General features: G+C 40.4%; 1 protein-coding gene across 1 annotated transcript in view; it reads left to right on the forward strand.

The window, feature by feature from the left end:
• Nucleotides 1-20,755, forward strand: part of celsr3 (cadherin, EGF LAG seven-pass G-type receptor 3) — a 258,686-nt gene that overhangs the window by 41,463 nt on the left and 196,468 nt on the right. Inside the window, exons 2-3 of the mRNA XM_034171441.1 lie at nt 8,413-8,762; nt 12,450-12,738. Of these exons, the coding sequence (XP_034027332.1) occupies nt 8,413-8,762; nt 12,450-12,738 (639 nt within the window). The remainder of the gene's footprint in view (nt 1-8,412; nt 8,763-12,449; nt 12,739-20,755) is intronic.

The following is a 20,755-nucleotide window of genomic DNA, read 5'->3' on the forward strand; positions in this document are numbered from 1 at the left end:
CTAACACACACTCGTGCAGCTCCTGTCTAACCACTTATCTGGTTGGGGTGTGAAGCGAAGCCGTCGCTGATCACACCAAACGCCAATCTCTCAGATAGGGAACACCACAGGAAAGCGGCTGCAAAAAGAGTTCAGACTAAGACACAGTTAAGGCTGAGAATATTACCTTCACAGGTAGATGATATCTCGGCAACGAGGTGGAGATGACGTCCGGTTTTATGGAGTGGAATGATGAAGTGTAGATGGATGACAGCTGTCGTGAGATAATGAGTGACAGCTGTCACCCCCGGCTGTGTCCGTGGCGGCAGCGCCCTCTCGTGCCTGAAGCCCGCACTTCAGGCAGGGCGCCCTCTGGTGGTGGGCCAGCAGTACCTCCTCTTCTGGCGGCCCACACAACATTCAGTTTGTGAACACAATTCAAAAACTGCTGTCTTCTCGTAACTCACCAGATTAAAGGGACATATGATGAGGTGGAACCCATTAGACAGGGGTTAACTTTGGTGGACCAGATGAATCCAAAAAGCAACTTTGTTTTGCTTTTGCAGTACACCACTGAGCTCTCTGCTGGATGTTTGATGATTGCTGGATTGATGATGGAGATTAGGAGCATGTGCGGTTAAACTTACATAGAACTTGATATGAGTTTCTTCCATCTCCAAAGCCTAGGTCGGGTGGCCTTGATCGTTTTTGGACCTATAGGCACCTTTCATAGTGTTAAAGACTTACTTCTCTCTGCAGTATCACACAACCTGTTTCTTTCTGTCTGATATAAAATGATGTTTCTAAATTAAAATAGTTCATCTCTTGCTGTCTGTCTTTGACAAAAGCAACTCTGGTTTGTCGGTGTTGCTATGGCAACTGGAAAAGTGTAAACTTGCTATGGCATGTATCATGGTATGTGAGCGCCGCTCTCACCTCTCTCATATTTTTCCCGTTTCATCTCATTGAAAGCAGCCCGGTTTACTGTCTGCTGCTCACCGCCGACATGTGAATGCAGCATTACTCACTGTGCTGCGGTCGGACCCGCTGGAGGAGTGACGTCGTTGGTGGATGGTGTTTGGATGTCGGTTTGGTTTCTGTGCACGTTGCGACCGAGCGGCTGATTTACACTTTCTTATGCTTTTTTTCAATCTGTTCATATCTACGTGGGAGTTTTCCTTCTCTTTCATCTCCTCCTCTTCATAACGCCATTCCTCCCTCTGGACCTTTGTTTATTACTAGAGACTCTGTGTGTTTCTTTCGTTTTCTTTTTTTTTAATGTTGTGGTCAGCAGGGGCCAAGGCGCCTCATAATCCTGTAATCAAACCAGCTGCCACCAACCCATCCCTCCATCCCTCCGTATTCCCCTCACTTTCTTTTTTGTCACAGCTCTCTCGCTTTCCTTCTGTTTCTTGCCTTTAGATTTTAGTTTACCTGTTTATTTTCTCTTTATTTCTCTAAAATTTAACAACAGCAATAATAATAACACCTTTTTCATTCATTCATTCATTCATTCATTTTCTAAGTGGATATAGAGAATGAATAATAATAATAATAATAATATAACAAAATTCTTGATTCATTATTCATTTTTTTAAATGGATATAGAAAATGAATGAATGAATTAATCAGGGCATCAGGCTGTAGAGTGTGAGAACAGAAATGTGCGCTCTGAACTTTTATACCGTGCGGTTTTGTCGTACACTTTGAGCTGGAGCCGAGTACGATTGAAATACAGTGTCTGCCCAGCTTTAGGGCGAATACTGCCACTGAACACTACTGGCCAGTAGATGGCAGTAGAGACCGTGAAAACTTCCAAAACAAAATTCCAGATAATCCATACCTGCTACGTTTAAGATGCGTGGAATTTAATAAACACAAACTGAATTTCGGACATCTTACGAGGTCTGTCAATAAAGTATAGGTCCTTTTTATTTTTTTCAAAAACTATATGGATTTCATTCATATGTTTTTACATCAGACATGCTTGAACCCTCGTGCGCATGCGTGAGTTTTTCCACGCCTGTCGGTGACGTCATTCGCCTGTGAGCACTCCTTGTGGGAGGAGTCGTCCAGCCCCTCGTCGGAATTCCTTTGTCTGAGAAGTTGCTGAGAGACTGGCGCTTTGTTTGATCAAAGTTTTTTCTAAACCTGTGAGACACATCGAAGTGGACACGGTTTGAAAAATTAAGCTGGTTTTCGGTGAAAATTTTAACAGCTGATGAGAGATTTTGAGGTGATACTGTCGCTTTAAGGACTTCCCACGGAGTGAGACGTCGCGCAGCGCTCCCAGGCGCCGTCGTCAGCCTGTTTCAAGCTGAAAACCTCCACATTTCAGGCTCTATTGATCCAGGACGTCGTGAGAGAACAGAGAAGTTTCAGAAGAAGTTGGTTTCAGCATTTTATCCGGATATTCCACTGTTAAAGGAGATTTTTTTAATGAAAGACGTGCGGGCGGATTGCAGCGTCGGCTCGCAGCCGCCGCGACGCTCCGCCACAGGAAAAACACCTCCGTTGGAAGCCTTAAGGACAAGTTGGAACATGTCCAGCTGTTAAACAATTTCTCATATACTCACTCCACTGAAAGCCATCAAAAGCCGCCTGGATTTTACAAATTTTTATCAACACGGAGGTATTTTTCCTGTGCCGCCGCACCGCGCCGGCTGCGTCCCGACGCGTGGACCCGTCCGCACGTCTTTCATTAAAAAAATCTCCTTTAACAGTGGAATATCCGGATAAAATGCTGAAACCGACTTCTTCTGAAGCTTCTCTGTTCTCTCACAACGTCCTGGATCAATAGAGCCTGAAATGTGGAGGTTTTCAGCTTGAAACAGGCTGACGACGGCGCCTGGGAGCGCTGCGCGACGTCTCACTCCGTGGGAAGTCCTTAAAGCGACAGTATCACCTCAAAATCTCTCATCAGCCGTTAAAATTTTCACCGAAAACCAGCTTAATTTTTCGAACCGTGTCCACTTCGATGTGTCTCACAGGTTTAGAAAAAATTTTGATCAAACAAAGCGCCAGTTTCTCAGCAACTTCTCAGACAAAGGAATTCCGACGAGGGGCTGGACGATTCCTCCCACAAGGAGTGCTCACAGGCGAATGACGTCACCGACAGGCGTGGAAAAACTCACGCATGCGCACGAGGGTTCAAGCATGTCTGACGTAAAAACATATGAATGAAATCCATATAGTTTTTGAAAAAAATAAAAAGGACCTATACTTTATTGACAGACCTCGTATATATATTACTCTGGAACAAAGACGACAGACAGTGTTTGATATAAGCAGGACTAAATAGTAAACAGGAATCGATTGCAATGATTCTAACTGAAAATAATGCAGAAGCAACCTGAGCTTCTTCTGGCATTTTTACATAAAACAAACACAATAACAACATCTATAAACCCAGAGAATATATTCACGAGGGTTTTAGGCACAATATACAAAGAGTTTAATGCTGGTGTCCGTGTGGAGCCTGATCAGAGCATCTCAAATGCATTTCTTCTGTCATGAATGTACAGACATGACCCATAATGCACTGCTGGGCACAGCATGTCCACACTATAACCTTCAAAATTAGTACATTGCTTTAAAACTAAAACATATATCTGATATTTTCACTTTATAAAACTTCAGACGTGACGTTAATTTAAATAACTTGTCCGAAATTAGCTTGGTTAAAATTTTAACCTTAAGTTAAAACTGTATGCCTCTAGATGACTTGGGTGATTTTGCCAGCATATCAGTATGGGGTCAAAAGAAATGAGCTTTTTTTTTGTGACCTGTTCTCCTTTGTTTGCAGAGGATAGAGCGGTTTCTTTTAGAACCAGCTTGTCTCTGTTTATGGAGAATAGAACTGCGCATCTACTACAAAACATTTAACAGTTAGGTACTCAACTGATTTTAGATCTCATAAATGCTTGTAGCTATTCAGTTTTGTTTACCATGTCTGCAAAAATACGTTAGCGGTCTAAAAATTATTGGACCAAAACTTATTGGAAGATAATTGGTCTGATAATGGTTTTCAAAGTTATCTGAAAAGCTAATTTGATAATGAAAACATTATCTTTGATAAGTAGCGGTTAGCGGATTAGTGGAACTGTGACTGTGACTGGTAGCAGGAACTAGGTGGCCGCCCATGGAGCTGCCAGGTGGCTGATGACATTGGAGAAAAGGAGCAGAAGGTGAATCAAAAACGAGTAATGCAGAGTCAAGAGTAAACATGGAATTAACTATCGCAGAGGATAGTAAAACCAGGTTACCACAGTGGAAAACTGAGTTTCTGGAGTGGATGAACTGGGGCTTTAATGCAGAAGGTGATGAAGAAGCAGAAGGGGAGCGGGAACAGAACAAACATACACCAAGGCCGCACAACAACGCATCACTGATAATAATCCTGAACTCTGACCTCAGTGGATAAAGCTCACATCTGTGCTAAAGTGCGCACGAGAGCACATGTTCAGTTAAGGAGAGACTGAACAGTTTTATACTTACCTTAAAAAAGTGCTGCAGGTGGACAGGTCTTTGTACTTCTGTTCTCTCAGGAATTTGTGTGTGAGGTTCATCTTACAAACTGGAACAGTTGCACCGTGGCCAGAGATTAATCTGCCTTCACAGCAGTGGATACTGCTGTTAATTCAGTCATCATAGTTGCTAATACGCGGTCAGCATTTTGTGGTACTTTTGCCTCCTGTTTACACAAATTTGTTCCCTCAGTAGAAAACATGTCACTCAGTCTGTCCCCTTAAAAACATCAAGCCTGAACCAGAGTGAACCTGGTTCACTCTGGTTTGAAGATGAGGTCAGGAGTCACTCTGATTGGTTAAATTATGGTATGCCATGAACATGCCCACAACACACCCCTGAGTAATGTGGACACATAATCCAGCACCTTTACATACAGCACCCTCTTCTTTTCCTTCTTTTCTTTCACTTCCATCCTTCCAACCTCTTGGCTTCACATCTTTCTTCATTCATTGTCCTAATTCTTGTTCCTTGATGCTTCCTTAGTTCCTTTCTCAAAGTTCTCTTTCTCCATTCTTGCTTAATTTTTACTTTACACTTCTGTCATTCCTGTGTTTCATTCTTTCCTTATATTCTGTCACTTTTGTCATGCTACTTCCTTGATGTTTTATTTTAACTTATTTTTCCTTCACATCATTATGCCGTCCTGCTGTCTTCCTTCCCCTCTTTTTTGACACTCCCTTACTTCCTTTCTTACTTATCTGCCCTTCATGCTTAGTTGTATCTCTGTAGCTTTTTCTTCCCTGTTTCTTTCCATCTTTCTTTCCTCTTTCCTTCCTTTCTTTCTTATTTATTTTTTGTCTTTCTTTCCTTTTCTTCTTTCCATCTTTCCTACTTTATTTCTTTCAAGCTTTACTGCATTATTTCTCCTCCTTCCTTCCTTCCTTCCTTCCTTCTTATTTATTTCCTCTGTCTTTCCCTCTTTCCCATGTTCTTTCCATCATACTTTATTTCCTTTTACTTTCCTTCCCTTTTTTCCCTTCGTTCGTTCGTTCCTTCCTTCGTTCCTTCCTACTTTTTTATATCCTTCCTTCTTTACTTCCCTTTTTCTTTCCATCTTTCCTACTTTATTTCCTTCCTTCCTTTCTCCCTTGTTTCCTTTATTCCCTTTTTCCTATTTTATTTCCTTCCTTCCTTTCTCCCCTTTTTCCTATTTTATTTATTTAATTCTTTCTTTACTTCCTCTTTCTTTCCATCTTTCTTACTTTATTTCCTTCCTTCCTTCCTTGTTTCCTTTATTCCCCCTTTCCTGCTTTATTTTCTTTCCTTCCCTTTTCTTTCTGTCTTTCCTTCCTGCACTCTTTTCATGAAACCTCTTGTGTGTTTTATCGCGGCCTTGCCCTCACAAAGCCTCTGTGCCGCCGTAGTAAATTGCTTCCTCAGATCGTCGTGTACATTCGATCTCTTTCTGTAAGCAGCTTGTTGCTCTGAATTGCTTTGTTCTCCACACATGCAGCTCCACAGCGTTTGTAGTGTGGATTAAAGGTTTCTCCTCAAACAGATATTGTTCTGTTTGTGGGGGTCGCGACCTGCTGACATTCATGTGAAGTCACTTTGTGGTGACGTGTTTCAGGAGGAAGGAGCGCTGAATCTGGAACTGACACAGAACGTGATGAATGGAGCGAAACGAGAAATAAGTCTCTACAAAATGTCCTTAGCTACGTCTCAACAACGTTTTCGTATGTTTTCCACCGTTGCTGTTCTGTCTTCAGTGTCATTTACAAGATTCCAGATTTCTGATTGTGGATTCTTGTGAAGTATTTCCTCATGAACAAAAGGCACACTATTAATGGAAAGAGAATTCCACTTTCACACACTTCAAGTCTCATTTTGTAAAGGTGTTTTTTTTTTTTTTTGTCTTCACTGTTTTAGGCAACAATAATAAAAATGCAGGCAAACGACTATAGCAAAGTTTAAAGCTGTGAGGAATGTGCTGGTTCACACATTTTAACTGACTTTACAGTAAAATCAAAGACATATTGTCACCTCATGTAAAAAAAATAATCACTTTTTGACTGCTGGGTCATGACATATTTGAATCTGATTAACCTCACCCAGGTTAAATCTGTACAGCACATTAAACTGGTGCAGTTACAGGTTTGTTTGCCAGGCTGTCGCTCTAGTGCCCGAAAGGGTCTCTATGTGGCTACATTTTGGGCCAGATATTTTAAGAATGGCTCATTAGATTGTGATGAAGCTTGACAGGTACAGATTCATGGGAAGATGAGATTTGATTTTTGTTAGGATTAAAACTCAACATCAGACGTCGATGTCAAATTTCCATCCCCATTTTAATATGTAGGAAAAACAGCCAACTTCATGGAAATGAGTTAAAATATTTTATTGCTTGTGAACATGAGTGCCTGCAGCCCCGATAAGTGCTTGAAGATGAGTGAGTGAATGAGTGAACATGACTGTTTAAAAACTAGTGCAACATTTTCACTACATATTTGATAGTTTTAATTGTGGGTGTGGCATTGCTCTCTGTGCCAGTTGAGGATCCATGTGCGTGGATCCATTCGTGTGCACACTTTGATACATCTGAATATTTTGTGATTATGCCAGTTTCTGGGTTTTGGTCGAGTACGCCATGTTTCAGTAGGAAATCCACGCAACTCCTTGTACATGAGGCCCCTGTTCTGTTACTAATAATATGAATTTAAAGGAGCGGAAGCATAGTTCCATTCCTTACCAGTATGCGAGCCATATGAGAAGGAAAATAGATGTGTCTTTAGTCTGGGATGTGACTGTTTTAGCTCTGCAGGGAAATCATTCCACAAGGCAGGTGCACGATAAGAAAAGGCACTGTGGCCTGCTGTCTTTCTTTAACCTTAGGGACACAAAGTCGTCCTGCGCCCTGAGAACGCAGAGCAAGAAACCCCCTTTCTTCTCCATTCTGATGCTCGGTTTGATCTTCAGCAAGTCGTCTTCATGCATTGAATTGCTGCCATGTGATTGGCTGGTTAGCTATTTATGTTAGGCAAAGGCTATACGCCCAACTGTTGAGCAGATAAATATAATGTCTTATCTTATTCGCCCAACCGTGATCGTGTATTTGACATGTTTTGTGCATCTAAACCACGTTTTTTACACCACTTTTTAAGGCTCTATTGTGGCGTATGTTTAACGGCGCCGTCTTTAATTACTGAGAAAACAGTGCAATGGATCAAAACAGACAAACTTCATAAGCATTTTGAACGGAAGCCTGTTAACGACGACGAAACAGTTTTTGAACAAAATGCTGCTTGTTGGCTGTAAGATGGTGTTAGTTTGACACTGTTCCCTGGGTGTGATGAGCCAAACAGAACCGCTTTAGATCACAGCGAATTCTCCCGCAGCCGGCGAAAAAAAATCCGCCTTTTTTCCCTCCCGCGTTGAAACCGGAAGTGAGTTTACAAGCACACTCATTGGTTGGTTGTGGTTGGGCGTATATGCTCGCATATTTAGTTTATTGACCCAATGGTTGGGCGAATAGCCACTCCGTTTGTGTTAACAACCAATTGAACAGGTGTACCTAATAAAGTGGCCAGTGAGTGTGTATAATGTGTGTTCACAGTGAGAACTGTGTGCACTTTAAATGATTTATCTCATGCGATGTCGATCCCTCCTCACCTTCACTTTACTGCTCTCTTGTTCACACCCTCGTTTACTTCTGCCTCTTTACGTGCTGTTTATCTCTTTTGTTGCACCACATCACTCACTATCATTTATCTCTTGTCTTCCTCTTTCACCTGTTGTCACTGATTTGTCTCTCTCTGTCCTCTTCTACCTCTCTTGCTGTTTGTCTTTTGGTTATTTCCTGCTCTTTCACCTCCTCCGCTACCCTTGTGTCCATCTTATCACCCCCTCATCCCATTCTCTCTGTTCATTCATCTAACTTTTTTCCTCTGTCACCTCTTATCTCAGACGGCGTCCACAGTATCTCCGCCCAGTGCATCCTCCGTGTCCTCATCATCACTGAAGACATGCTGGGCAGCAGCGTCACCGTTCGCCTCCAGAACATGTCCCAGGAGCACTTCCTGTCCCCGCTGCTGGGTCACTTCCTGGAGGGCGTGTCAGCGGTGCTCTCAGTGCCAGTTGAGGATGTTTTCATCTTCAACATCCAGCCGGACCTGGATGCTGCACCAGGAGGGATGGGCATCCTGAACGTTAGCTTCTCCGTTGCATTGCCAGGGGGACAGTTCTTTCCCTCTGAGGCCCTGGAGGAACAACTCTACCTGAACAGACCGCGGCTGACGTCGCTAACTCAAATGGAGGTGAGTTCACATGTACAACAAAATCCTCTGGAAGCATCGATCTGCTCTGCTCTGGAAAGACTGTTTTCTGTAAATGAAACCAGCTTCATGTGGAAAAGGGTCTTAATAGTCTGAGACCCCAACCCAGGCTGAGGGAAGGCTTTTTCAAGTTTTCATATATAGCTTTGATATGTCCTCTCCCTTGAAATGATTATATATTATACCCTTGAAAATGAAGATCAATGGGTCAGTTTTGGTCTGAGGTGTTGTTCCTTCTAAGCTTATGTATTACCTGTTTTGTTTCTCCAGTGTAGACCTCCTTTGAGGAGTCTGGACTGCATTGGACTACAAACACAACATTACTTTTCCTTTGTGGTAGAGTTTGGTCTGCATAGTGGGCATTTCATCTTATCCACCATGTAGACGATTCTGTAACCTCACCTTTCCCCACGAATTCACCAAATAATTTGCTTTGCCCTTCTCAGGGTTGGCACAGCCTCACAAAAGGCACCAATTTTGGGTCCAATGACAAATAGTGACTGTCCATATTCTTAATCAGTCATTTAGATAAAGGTTCATTTTTCTGGATTTGATTTCCAACCATGTGGCAATCAATCAGACATTGCGGCAGTGTTTCAAGTCACCTGTTTGTACTGTTGTTAAGACTATGACACTATGTTCTGGTATTATTTCATAGGAGGATTGTGCAAATTTGCAAAACTATACATTTTTGAAAAGTACATACTGTAACATAGCTACAATTACAGCTCAGCCTACAAGCTATTAATTATTAAATAACCTGCCTAGGCTATATATATATATATATATATATATATATATATATATATATATATATATATATGCCAGTTAAACGTCATTTTATCAGTCTTCATTTTTAGGGTTTTGTTTTCTTTTTTTTTTCTTATTATGAGTTTGCTACCTAAGTGGTAACTAGGCCTACGACTGTCAACGTTTACTTACCTGGAATTTATACCGCTCCGTCAATCTAGTTAAAGGCTAACCTGGCCTACATGTCGCTGCAGCTGCGAGCCCCAAACTCTCCTTAGCCGGGAGCGGTTCCACCTCAGTATCCTTTCACTAAGGTACTTATATCTTGTCTCCATATACATTTCAGCATGCTTTATGGTTGTGAATACATTCAAATGTCCTTTTTCTTGTTCTTTTTTGAATATTATTATATTAGTGATAAAAATGGAGGAGTGGGGTACAGTTAGTTAAACCTAACAGCTTACGTTAATGTTAGCTTATCGAGCCGGCTATACCACCGTTTATCAGAGCTAACAATATAGTCGGTTCTGTTCTGTTTGGGAAGCTTATGTTAATACAGTTGTTTACATTTGTTGTTATATGTTTTTGTTAATACCGTTATAATACGCTATTACTTTATATGCTAGTTACCAGCTTGGTTTAACCTTGTTGGCTAGTAAGGTACGGTTGGCTAATTAATGGCTAATTTAACGGTAGCTCATCTAGCTATAGTTAGCTTATTTTCATGATTTACACTTTTATTTTACATGGCGTAGATTTTTAATGGTTCTTCTGTTTATGGGTTCTTTATTAGATATCAAAAGATAGTATCTAAGTTTGGGGTTTCTGTTAGATAGCATATAGAGCATGTATTTTGTCATCCTATAGTAAGCTAGCAGGGTGAACTTTAGATAGATACCTAAAACATATTACATCATAGCTTCTGTTTTATAATAAAATAACCATATTTATAGCTTAGACTACTAGCTATAATTTAATTTTACAAGTCTACAGACTACATATATGTATTTTACAATCTTCTCCTGTATGAATATTTAGGTTTTAGAAGCTAACTCCTATAATATTATCTAGTAACTATATTTCTTGTATATGTTGTTTATTACCCTTATTGTGTAAATATCACTTATATACATGCTGTCCATATTCTTGAGCCACTTAGGTGGGTAGGGAGAGTTCCCATGGGATAAAAAAGCTTTTCAACCTACCATCCCTGGTTCTCAAGACCAGGCACCTAAGTGGCTCTACTCTACTCTTCTTTTTTTTTTTTTTTTTAGATATTTAGATATACCTCAGTATACACTAGTAGAGTTCTACCTTAGAATTGGAATGTATTATAGAAGACATACCTTACTGAATTTTCATACAACAGCCAATCCAAATGATAGCTACCATCTTCCCAGAAGCCACCATGTTGGCCATGTTGGATTTGTAACAACAACAACAACAACAAAAGGTATCTTAAAATTTCAGTTTTTCAAAATCTTGGCACCAGTATGCCCTAGGATCTTATGTCCAGTGGCTAAATAGACATTTTCATAACCAATGAATTTAATGATGCTAATTTAAAAAATGTCATTGTAGGCACTCATGCTCAAAAATCCAAGATGGCCACCCATAAACATGTCTGTGGCCACAGGTACATTTTTGTAATCAGGACCATTACATTTGTTGGCCTGAAAATGTGTATTTACCCATTGGGCTCAACATCCTAGGACATCTTGGAGCCAAGATATTGAAGCCCTCTCATTTTAAGCTCCAATTTTTACAAATCCAAGATGGTCACTATGGCGGCTTCTGGGAAAATGAATTCATCCAGTTGTGTGCATTTTCCAAAAATGTATAGTTTTACTCATCTCCACAAAATTCCAGTGAAATTTCATATTAGACCTGACTATCAGGAGCATCCCAGTCCAACCAGCTTTGAATGGGTACCAGCCTTGGCTGGATAGTAACCTTGGATGGCTGAGCATCCTATCCAGGGAGAGTTGTGAACTCTCCCTGTACTGTACTGTACTTTCAGTGTTTATGTACTTATCAGAGGTATACTTAACAGATTATACCAAAAGTACACTTTAGTTATATTGACAATTGTACAGAAATATTTAAGTATCGTTGGCCTATACTTTGAAGTGTGCTTACATACACAGAAAATCCAAGTATACTTGGTTTATACTGATAGCACAGAAAAATCAAATTATACATAGTGTATAGTGACAAGTACACAAGAAGATCTAATATAGTTGGCATATACTGACAAGTACACAGGAAAATATAAATATAGTTGGAGTATAAGTCCAAGTATACTTGTCATATACTTTTACATTATGAAAGTGTTATACTTTTAGATTGAATGCCTAGTCTATTGGTTAGTGAGGCAGGGCTGTCTTCAGAGGGCTCTGGGTTCAAATCCCATTCAGACTGAAAAATCACTAAGCTTATTTGGCCAAGTGAACTTTCAGAAAATAAAAAGTGTAATACAAGTATGTGACTGCTACCTATAAGTTCACTTAGAGTGCAGTATAAAATGAGTTGTGTACTCAAAGATTATTACTCTTCTAAGTATACTTAGAAGTATAGTTTTATAAACTAAAATGTGGGCCACTGTAGTCTCAAGAAGTACTGTATTGGTACACTTACAAGTATACTTAGGAAATAGATTTGAGGTTTACTTAAGTTTATTTCATAAAATAAACTTTAAGTATACTGTTTTGTTAGGGTAATCGTACTTGAACTACACTTGAAAGTTACCACGTGGTGTTCCTCGTTCTACTTATTTTGTCGTCATAGCTAATTTGATATTCATTGTTAATTAATTGGCTTAAACACTAATGATATTAAACGCTAGCCTGACCCCTCCCCCTGTGAGATATTTATATTATTATTTTATAATATTTTAACACACCCCTCCCACCTCTCCAGGTCCTGCCATTTGATGACAACGTGTGTCTGCGTGAGCCGTGCCAGAACTACATGAAGTGCATCTCCGTGCTTCGCTTCAACAGCTCCGCCCCCTTCATCTCCTCAGCCTCCATCTTGTTCCGGCCCATTCACCCCATCGCGGGCCTCCGCTGCCGCTGCCCGGTGGGTTTCACGGGTGATTACTGTGAGACAGAGATCAACCTGTGCTACTCCAACCCTTGCCTAAACGGAGGGGTGTGTGCCCGCAGAGAGGGGGGGTACACGTGCATCTGCCGTGAGGACTTCACAGGTGAGCAGGAAGGGGCAGGACCATTGTATGAAGGAGGGGTTATGTGTGTCTGACTGTGTGTGTTTGGGCTGCAGTTTGTGGTACTCTTGTTTTTTTGTTTTCACTGGATGTAAGAGCTAGAATATGTGTAGTGGAGACACATACTGTAGTTCTCCTGGTGTTGCAGGCAATCTTTGCTTCTATTTGGGAGGCAGCTGTTGACAAACAGACTCAAAGAATGGACTTGGTGGGAACAAAAGGACAATCACTTGGACTGAAATAAATACAAGGGCACAACAAATTCTCTCTGTGCTGGGCAAGGTACTTCCAAGGGCCATGCCAGCTACTTGCAGTCCAGATGAGTGTGGTATTCTACTGAAGAACTTATCCACTGACTGTATCCGAGCTCTGTGGGTACTCAATGCATGCACGTCTGAATGTCGGTCGGGCATATTAGCTGGACTGCACACAATCATTGAGTTCTTTACATATTTTCTGACTTTGTCCCAGTGAATTCCTGCTTGTTCATCAGGGATGTGTTCTGGCTCTCACTCTATTCAGTGCTTCCATGAACTGGCCTTTGGTCAAGTCATTGAGTCTTGCAGCTTGGGTACCTTTGTTGGCGTGGTTAATCATTAACTATGATTGGAACACTCATGAAGCTGAGTGAGGAGTATGAGAGTCTTGTTTGTGACTGACAAACATCTAGACAATCAGTGATTTCCTGGACTCAACTGCCTGTATATGGTGAATGTGTCAAGCTTGTTGGTATGCACGTGTCATCAGTAACATTCACATCTTTGGGACATCTTTGAGATTAAGCAGAAGATCTTATAGGGTTGAGAAGTGGCTGGAAAGAAGTATTTGCTGATGCTGATATCTTTGCAGGAGAATGAAGGTCCAAGACCTTTGGGTCCTGGTGCTTCCTGTCTTTCTGTATGAATATTAGACTTGGATGTGAACCAGTGAAGTAGATGACCAGATGTCTTTGCTTCAAGGTCTCTTTGGAAAATCTTTGGGTAGTGCTGGACACAAAATCTTGACTGACTATGAGGATGTAACGGTTGTGAGACTTGGACTTCATGTGGCATCATTAAGTTGAATTTGAACTGGACCTGCACTCAGAAGTCTCTGGTCCTTCTGTACGGCTGTGAGGGGCTGAGAACAGACAAGTGGCTGCTGTGTGTGTCCGAGTATGACCGCCCAGAGTTTTAGACACTGTTTATAATCGAGCTTCTTTGTCTCTCTGAGAAAAACATAATAAATAAATAAAACTGCTTTTATTTGCGTCTTAGTGACCTTTTGAATTGTGGGAAAGTACACAGCATGTAACAATATCTGTGTGACTTACTGAGAGTTTTTACTGAGGCAGAAATGTCACCCGAACCCAAGTGATGGTTTTATTGAAACGCCTTTGTGTGACACATGCATGGCATAAGGTATCATGGGACGCTAAAGATCATCCACAAATAAGACGGTCTGGCAGCTGAATAATTTTGAATTAATTGTGATGTTCCAGCTGCCAAAAAGCCCCATTGATGAAAATCCAGTTGATTTTTTTGTTACAGTATTTGTGCTTTGGAGGTGTGGCCTTGGTAGAGACATCCACTCTGATTGGTCAGGTTCAGCATCTCACAAAATGGGTCACAATTAACACACCATCTTGTGGTAATTGGCAGGAACTACAAATGCTTTCACTTGAACCAAGGACAAACCCGTTTTATTTTTATTTTTAAAGGAATATGAATGTTTAGCCATTAGTACTAGTACTGGTAATTGCTCCTGCTTTATGTGTGTTTTTATTACAACCAGGCATCCATTTTAATCATGCAGGTACCGGGCATCATTTGAAACCTAAACATTTGTATGTGAGGTTTTGTGTGTGTGTGTGTGTGTGTGTGTGTGTGTATGGGGGGGGGGGGCTGTCGCTCTTATGGTGCAGCAGGTGTTCCATTAACCAAAGGATCAGTGGTTTGATCCCCGGATACCCAGAACCCCAAATTTCTCCAGATGTGCACTTCAGCACATTGCACAGAATTGCACTGATATTGGTGTGCACGTGAGGCAGTTTAACTGTAAAATGCTCTGAGCATCTGTGGTGATAGCAACGAGTATGATTGAATTGCAGCATCATTTTCTTTATAAAGGAGCTTATAATTTTACACATGCAGTCAAATTGTTCTTTCTTTCTTTTTTCTTTCTTTCTTTCTTTCTTTCTTTCTTTCTTTCTTTCTTTCATGTGTCATTCATATTGTACATGTGAATTGTCAGAGATAATATCTCAACACAGGTATAATATATGAAGGTCACGGGTCAAGGTCAATCAGAGTTATTAAATAGTTTGAAAAAACACATTTTTCCCATAATGTCAAAATTAAGAGAATTAGAGGGATGATTTAAGTGCACACGAATCTGTAAACGCAGTACACTCTGATAACACTCTGTTAACACATCACCATTTTTCTCTGTAAACATATTTCTAAAGGTGGTATTGGCATGAAATGTTTAGCAGATGTCCGTAACAAACCAAGTAATCCACACATACAAAGAAATCAAACCATAGATGTCCATCAGTTAAGTTATGTGTGAAATGACACAGGAAAAAAGTATTGAACACCTGAAGAATGGGAGGTGCAAAAAGGCATGGAAAGCCAAGACACCAGCTAAAATCTATCAGTAATTCGACATCAGTCCTGCCCCTTGTCAGTGCAAGTTAATATCAGCGGGTTCAGTCCCAACTGATGGCCTATAAAAAGGTCTCATTGCCAAGGTGTTACACAAGAAACATCTCATGATGGGTAAAAGTAATGAGTTATCTCAAGATCTTTACAACCTTATTGTTGCAAAAAATACTGATGGCAGTTTTTACAGAATGATTTGTAAAACTCTGAATGTTCCAGTGAGCACTGTGTGGTCATAATCTGGAAGTAGACAGAAGATCATTTCACTGGCCACGACCAGGTGCTTCTCTCAAGATTTCTGACAGAGGAGCGAAAAGAATTATCAGAAGAGTTGTCCAAGAGTCAGTGACCACTTGTGGAGAGCAACTGAACAATAGTTTCAAAGAAAACAATAAGTAATGCACTCATCCATCATGGCCCATAGGCACGCTCACCATGCAAGACTACATTGCTGAAGAAATAGCATGTTGGAGTTTAATTTTAAAGTTTGCTGCGCAACATTTAGACAAACCTGTGAAATTGTGGGAGAATATAGTCTGGTCAGATGAGACCAAAACTGAACTCTTTGGATGCCATAACAGGGTTCTAGCTAGCCCAAACTTGCGTTATGGCCTGTTACGCTATCATTTTGGACTGTTACGCTTATTTTGGACCATTACGCTTATTTTCAATACAGCATAACAGGTCTGTAATCAACTGTTTCTGCAGTGCGACTCCAGTTTGAAGCGTGAATCAATGAAGCAATGCTTCGATTCAATAGCTCGTGGCTCTTTGATTCACTGCTCTACAGAAGCGGTAAGTCCACTTCTTAACCCCTCTCAAAGCCATTAAATATCATGAATCACTTTTGTGTGTATTAAAGTCACTGTCTTGTTGCAGTCAACAAATGAGAATCGTCCTCCGTTCTATTGACACAGCTCCAAATGCTGCGCGGGTCTCTGCCGAGACAGAGTCCGGACGGAATTAATAACTTCAAAATGAATTGCCACTTCAAATAAAATGACACCTCTTTCCAAATGTTGCAATACAGACAATAAACTACAATGTTTTTTCCTCCCAAAATGAGACGCCCTGCATTCTTTATGAACCTGACATGCAGGACAGCTGCAAGAGCTCAGCTCAGAGGTATGGAAAGACATTCATGCCAATAGTGTCTGAAAGGAAATGCTGTTGACAAAAACTAACAGATTTTATTTTTGATTAAGACCAGAGATCAAGGATCCACCATGTAGAGTTTATTATGTCCAGAGTTTAAGGATCCAGTAACCAATTTCATATTTATTTACTTTAAGACTCAATAAAATGTTGTTCAATTTCAATTTAATCAGCTTATAATATGCCAAATTACAACAAAAGCCGTCTCAAGGTGCATCACACAGAACAGTTCAACATAAATAAATTAAAATAAATAAATTTAAAAAAATTAAAATACCTAATTAAAAACAGAAGTAAAAGAATAAAACATAACAAAATAAAAACTAATAAGAAAGAGAATAGGTTTTAAGTCTTGACTTAAAATGTCCACGGACTCTGACTGCCTCACTGAGGGCCATGTACTGGCTAACCCAGAATGAGATTCCTCAGCCTTCTGGACATGATGAAGGGACTTGGGCTGTCGTACCTGGCTTTTCCCCTTTGGGTACCCCTAGAATGGCCAATATTTAGCTTAAATTTTCAAAAGCACCCCCCCAGCCCTGTCGCTTCGCTCCCTCGACATTACTACTATGCGAACATTTTATCCTAGCTAGAACCCTGCCATAATACACACCATAAATGACACTACAGATCAGCCCAAAAACACCAAACCAACAGTGAAGTTTAGAGGTGGAACATCATGGTGTCGGGCTGTTTTTCAAGATCCAGCACTGACAAACTTTATATAATTGAGGTAGGAATTAATGGAAAAATATACTGAGACATTCTTGATAGAAATCTGCTGCCATCTACCAGGATGATGAAGATGAAACAAGGGTGAACATTTCAGCGACACAGTGATCCCAAAGACACAGCCAAGGAAACCAACAAGGAGTTGGTTTCAGAGAAGGAAAATAAAGCTTCTAGAATGGTCCAGCCAATCACCTGACTTGAATCAAACAGAACGTCTATGGAAAGAACTAAAGATCAGAGTTCATAGAAGAGGTCCACGAAACCTTCAAGATATGAGGACTGTTTGTGTGGAAGAATGGACAAAAATCACACCTGAGCAGTGGTGGGCACAATTCCGCTAACCGCTAACTATCAAAGACAATGTTTTCATTATCAGATTAGCTTTTCAGATAACTTAGAAAACCATTATCGGACTAATTATTTTCAGATAAGGTTTTTCCGATAATTTTTAGACTGCTAATGTATTTTTGCAGACTTGGTAAACAAATTTAAATTTTATGCAATTTAAAATCAGTTTAGTACCTACCTGTTGAATGTTTTGTAGTAGATACGCAGTTCTATCCTCTGTAAACAGAGGAGAGCTGGTTCTAGAAGAAACCGCTGTATCTTCTGCAAGCAAAGGAGAAGTGGTAAATGGTAAATGGTAAATGGACTGCATTTATATAGCGCTTTTCCATCTGCATCAGATGCTCAAGGTGCTTTACAAATAATGCTGCCATACAAGGTGCTCAATACACAGCGAGAGCAATAGGGCATTAAAGACCTTGCCCAAGGGGCCTTAGTGATTTTCCAGTCAGACTGGGCTTTGAACCGAGGAGCTTCTGGTCTCAAGCCCAACGCCTTAACTGCTTGACCATCACCTCCACCAACTGGTCACAGAAAAGAAAAAAGGCTCATTTCTTTTGACCCCATACTGATACACTGGCAATATCACTCAAGTCATGCAGAGGCATACAGTTTTAACTTATGGTTAAAATTTTAACCAAACTAATTTCGGACAAGTTATTTAACTTAACATCATGTTTGAATTTTTATAAAGTGAAATACCAGATACAGTGAGAAAAATAAGTATTTGAACACCCTTCGATTTTGCAAGTTCTCCCACTTAGAAATCATGGAGGGGTCTGAAATTTTCATCTTAGGTGCATGTCCACTGTGAGAGACATAATCTAAAAAAAAAAAAAAAAAAAAAAAATCCAGAAATCACAACGTATGATTTTTTAATAATTTATTTGTATGTTACTGCTGCAAATAAGTTTTGAAAACCTGTGAAAATCAATGTTAATATTTGGTACAGTAGCCTTTGTTTGCAATTACAGAGGTCAAACGTTTCCTGTAGTTTTTCACTAGGTTTGCACACACTGCAGCAGTGATTTTGGTCCACTCCTCCATACAGATCTTCTCTAGATGGTTCAGGTTTGGAGTTTCAGTTCCCTCCAAAGATTTTCAATTGAGGCCAGGCCACTCCAGGACCTTGAAATGCTTCTTACGGAGCGACCCTTAGTTGGCCTGGCTGTGTGTTTGGGGTCATTGTCATGCTGGAAGACCCAGCCATGACCCATCTTCAATGCTCTTACTGAGGGAAGGAAGAGAGTGCAGAATAAGATCATATATTCAAATCATACATTGTGATTTCCGGATTTTTTTTATTTTTTTTTTAGATTATGTCTCTCACAGTGGACATGCAGCTAAAATGAAAATTTCAGACCCATCCATGATTTCTAAGTGGGAGAATTTGCAAAACCGCAGGGTGTTCAAATACTTAGTAGTGCACTAATTTTGAAGGTTTTAGTGTGGACATGCTGTGTTGAGGTGCATTATAGGTACCCTCAGCACATTCACGACAGAAGAAATGCATTTGAGACGCTCTGATCAGGCTCGGTGTTTGCACATGCACAGTGTGAGAGGATGGACACTTGTAGCACTTCAACAGCGGGATACCCTCATGACGGCCGACCAGAATATCAAACAGGTTTGATTTTTATCCGACCATACGATTGCTGATCTGGAGGTGGTCGTGAGAGGTTAAACGCAGCTCGTTACTCCATATATACTACACCATGCAGGACGTGCAATTAAACTAAAGCTCGGTGTGATCCAAAAAATTGTTGCATGAGTGAAAAATGGCTGAAAAAGGGCCAAAATTCACACAGTGTAAGCTCAGCTTAAGTACTGAGCGTCTGGGATATATGTTATATTTTAACTTTGTACAAATGACAGAATTGACATTAATGGAGTTATTCTATCAGTATTAATTTTATTTATAAACCAAACCATGAGTCAGCACTGCTTTATTTCCTAAGACCTCCTCTTCACGGCAACACTGTTATTGAATAAAGAGATGAGCTTTGCTGCTCGTCTCAACTGCTTCGCTGCTGGAAGCCATGTAGTAAATAAGAGCGTCCAGCAGGGGGCAGGGCACACAAAGACAGAACTGCTGACTCATTGCTTGGGTCTGTAGTCACCTTTGATGCTACCAGAAGCGATCGTGGTGTTAAAACTCAAAATCAGCTTGTTAGTAGTTGCAAGTGTTTATCGGAGACAATACTGGAAGTTATCGGTTATCTTTAGCTTCCGATAAATTTTTGAGTGGTTTATCGGTTTAGCTTTATAAAAGATAACTTTTCAGTTAGCTGATTATCTGTTATCGAAGCTCATTTTTTGGTTAGCTGTTGCCACCACTGCACCTGAGCAGTGCATGTGACTAGTTTATCCATACAGGAGGTGTCTTGAAGCTTCATTACCAACAAAGGTTTTTACGGGACCCGGGAGAGGTCACTTAAAGTGATTTTTTTTTTCTGGCCATGATAATTTGTGCGCACGTTTTCCTTTAATGAGCCCACAAATTAATAAAACGTGCTCACGTTTTGCTGGCCGTGATAATTCGTGCACACATTTTCCTTTAATTGAGCCCTTGAATTATAATAAAACATGCGCACGTTTTCCTTTAAGTTAGCCCTCGAATTATAATAAAACATGCACACGTTTTCCTTTAATTGAGCCCTCGAATTCTAATAAAACGTGCACACGTTTTCCTTTCGTTCAAAATGATATGACCTAAATTATCATCCTCACGATGGGGAGACACTTTGCCCTCAGCATCCTTTTTAATGTGCTTAAACTCCAGATGATGCCATGCTGGACAGCTATAGTTCTCTATATGTCCTTGGTCTCCCAAACCATGACACCCTGACCACATCCATTTCCAATGAGGAAATGTATTATACTGTCTCCTGGTTTGTTGACTAATAGCCAACATTTATGTGTCAAGACAATATTGAGTGCACGTTTTACAAATTGTGGCCACGTTTAAGTAGATCGTGGCCTTGTTTTGTGCACAATATAAAAATGAGCACACAATATCGTAAAACGTGCGCACAATATCGTAAAACGTGTGCACATTCTCTCCACATGCAAAACATTTTGCAATGACACTTCCAGGGCTCTGTAGCTTTTGTATGAAGTATTAA

This window comes from Thalassophryne amazonica, chromosome 6 (genome assembly GCF_902500255.1).
Source record: "Thalassophryne amazonica chromosome 6, fThaAma1.1, whole genome shotgun sequence".
Classification (NCBI taxonomy): domain Eukaryota; kingdom Metazoa; phylum Chordata; class Actinopteri; order Batrachoidiformes; family Batrachoididae; genus Thalassophryne; species Thalassophryne amazonica.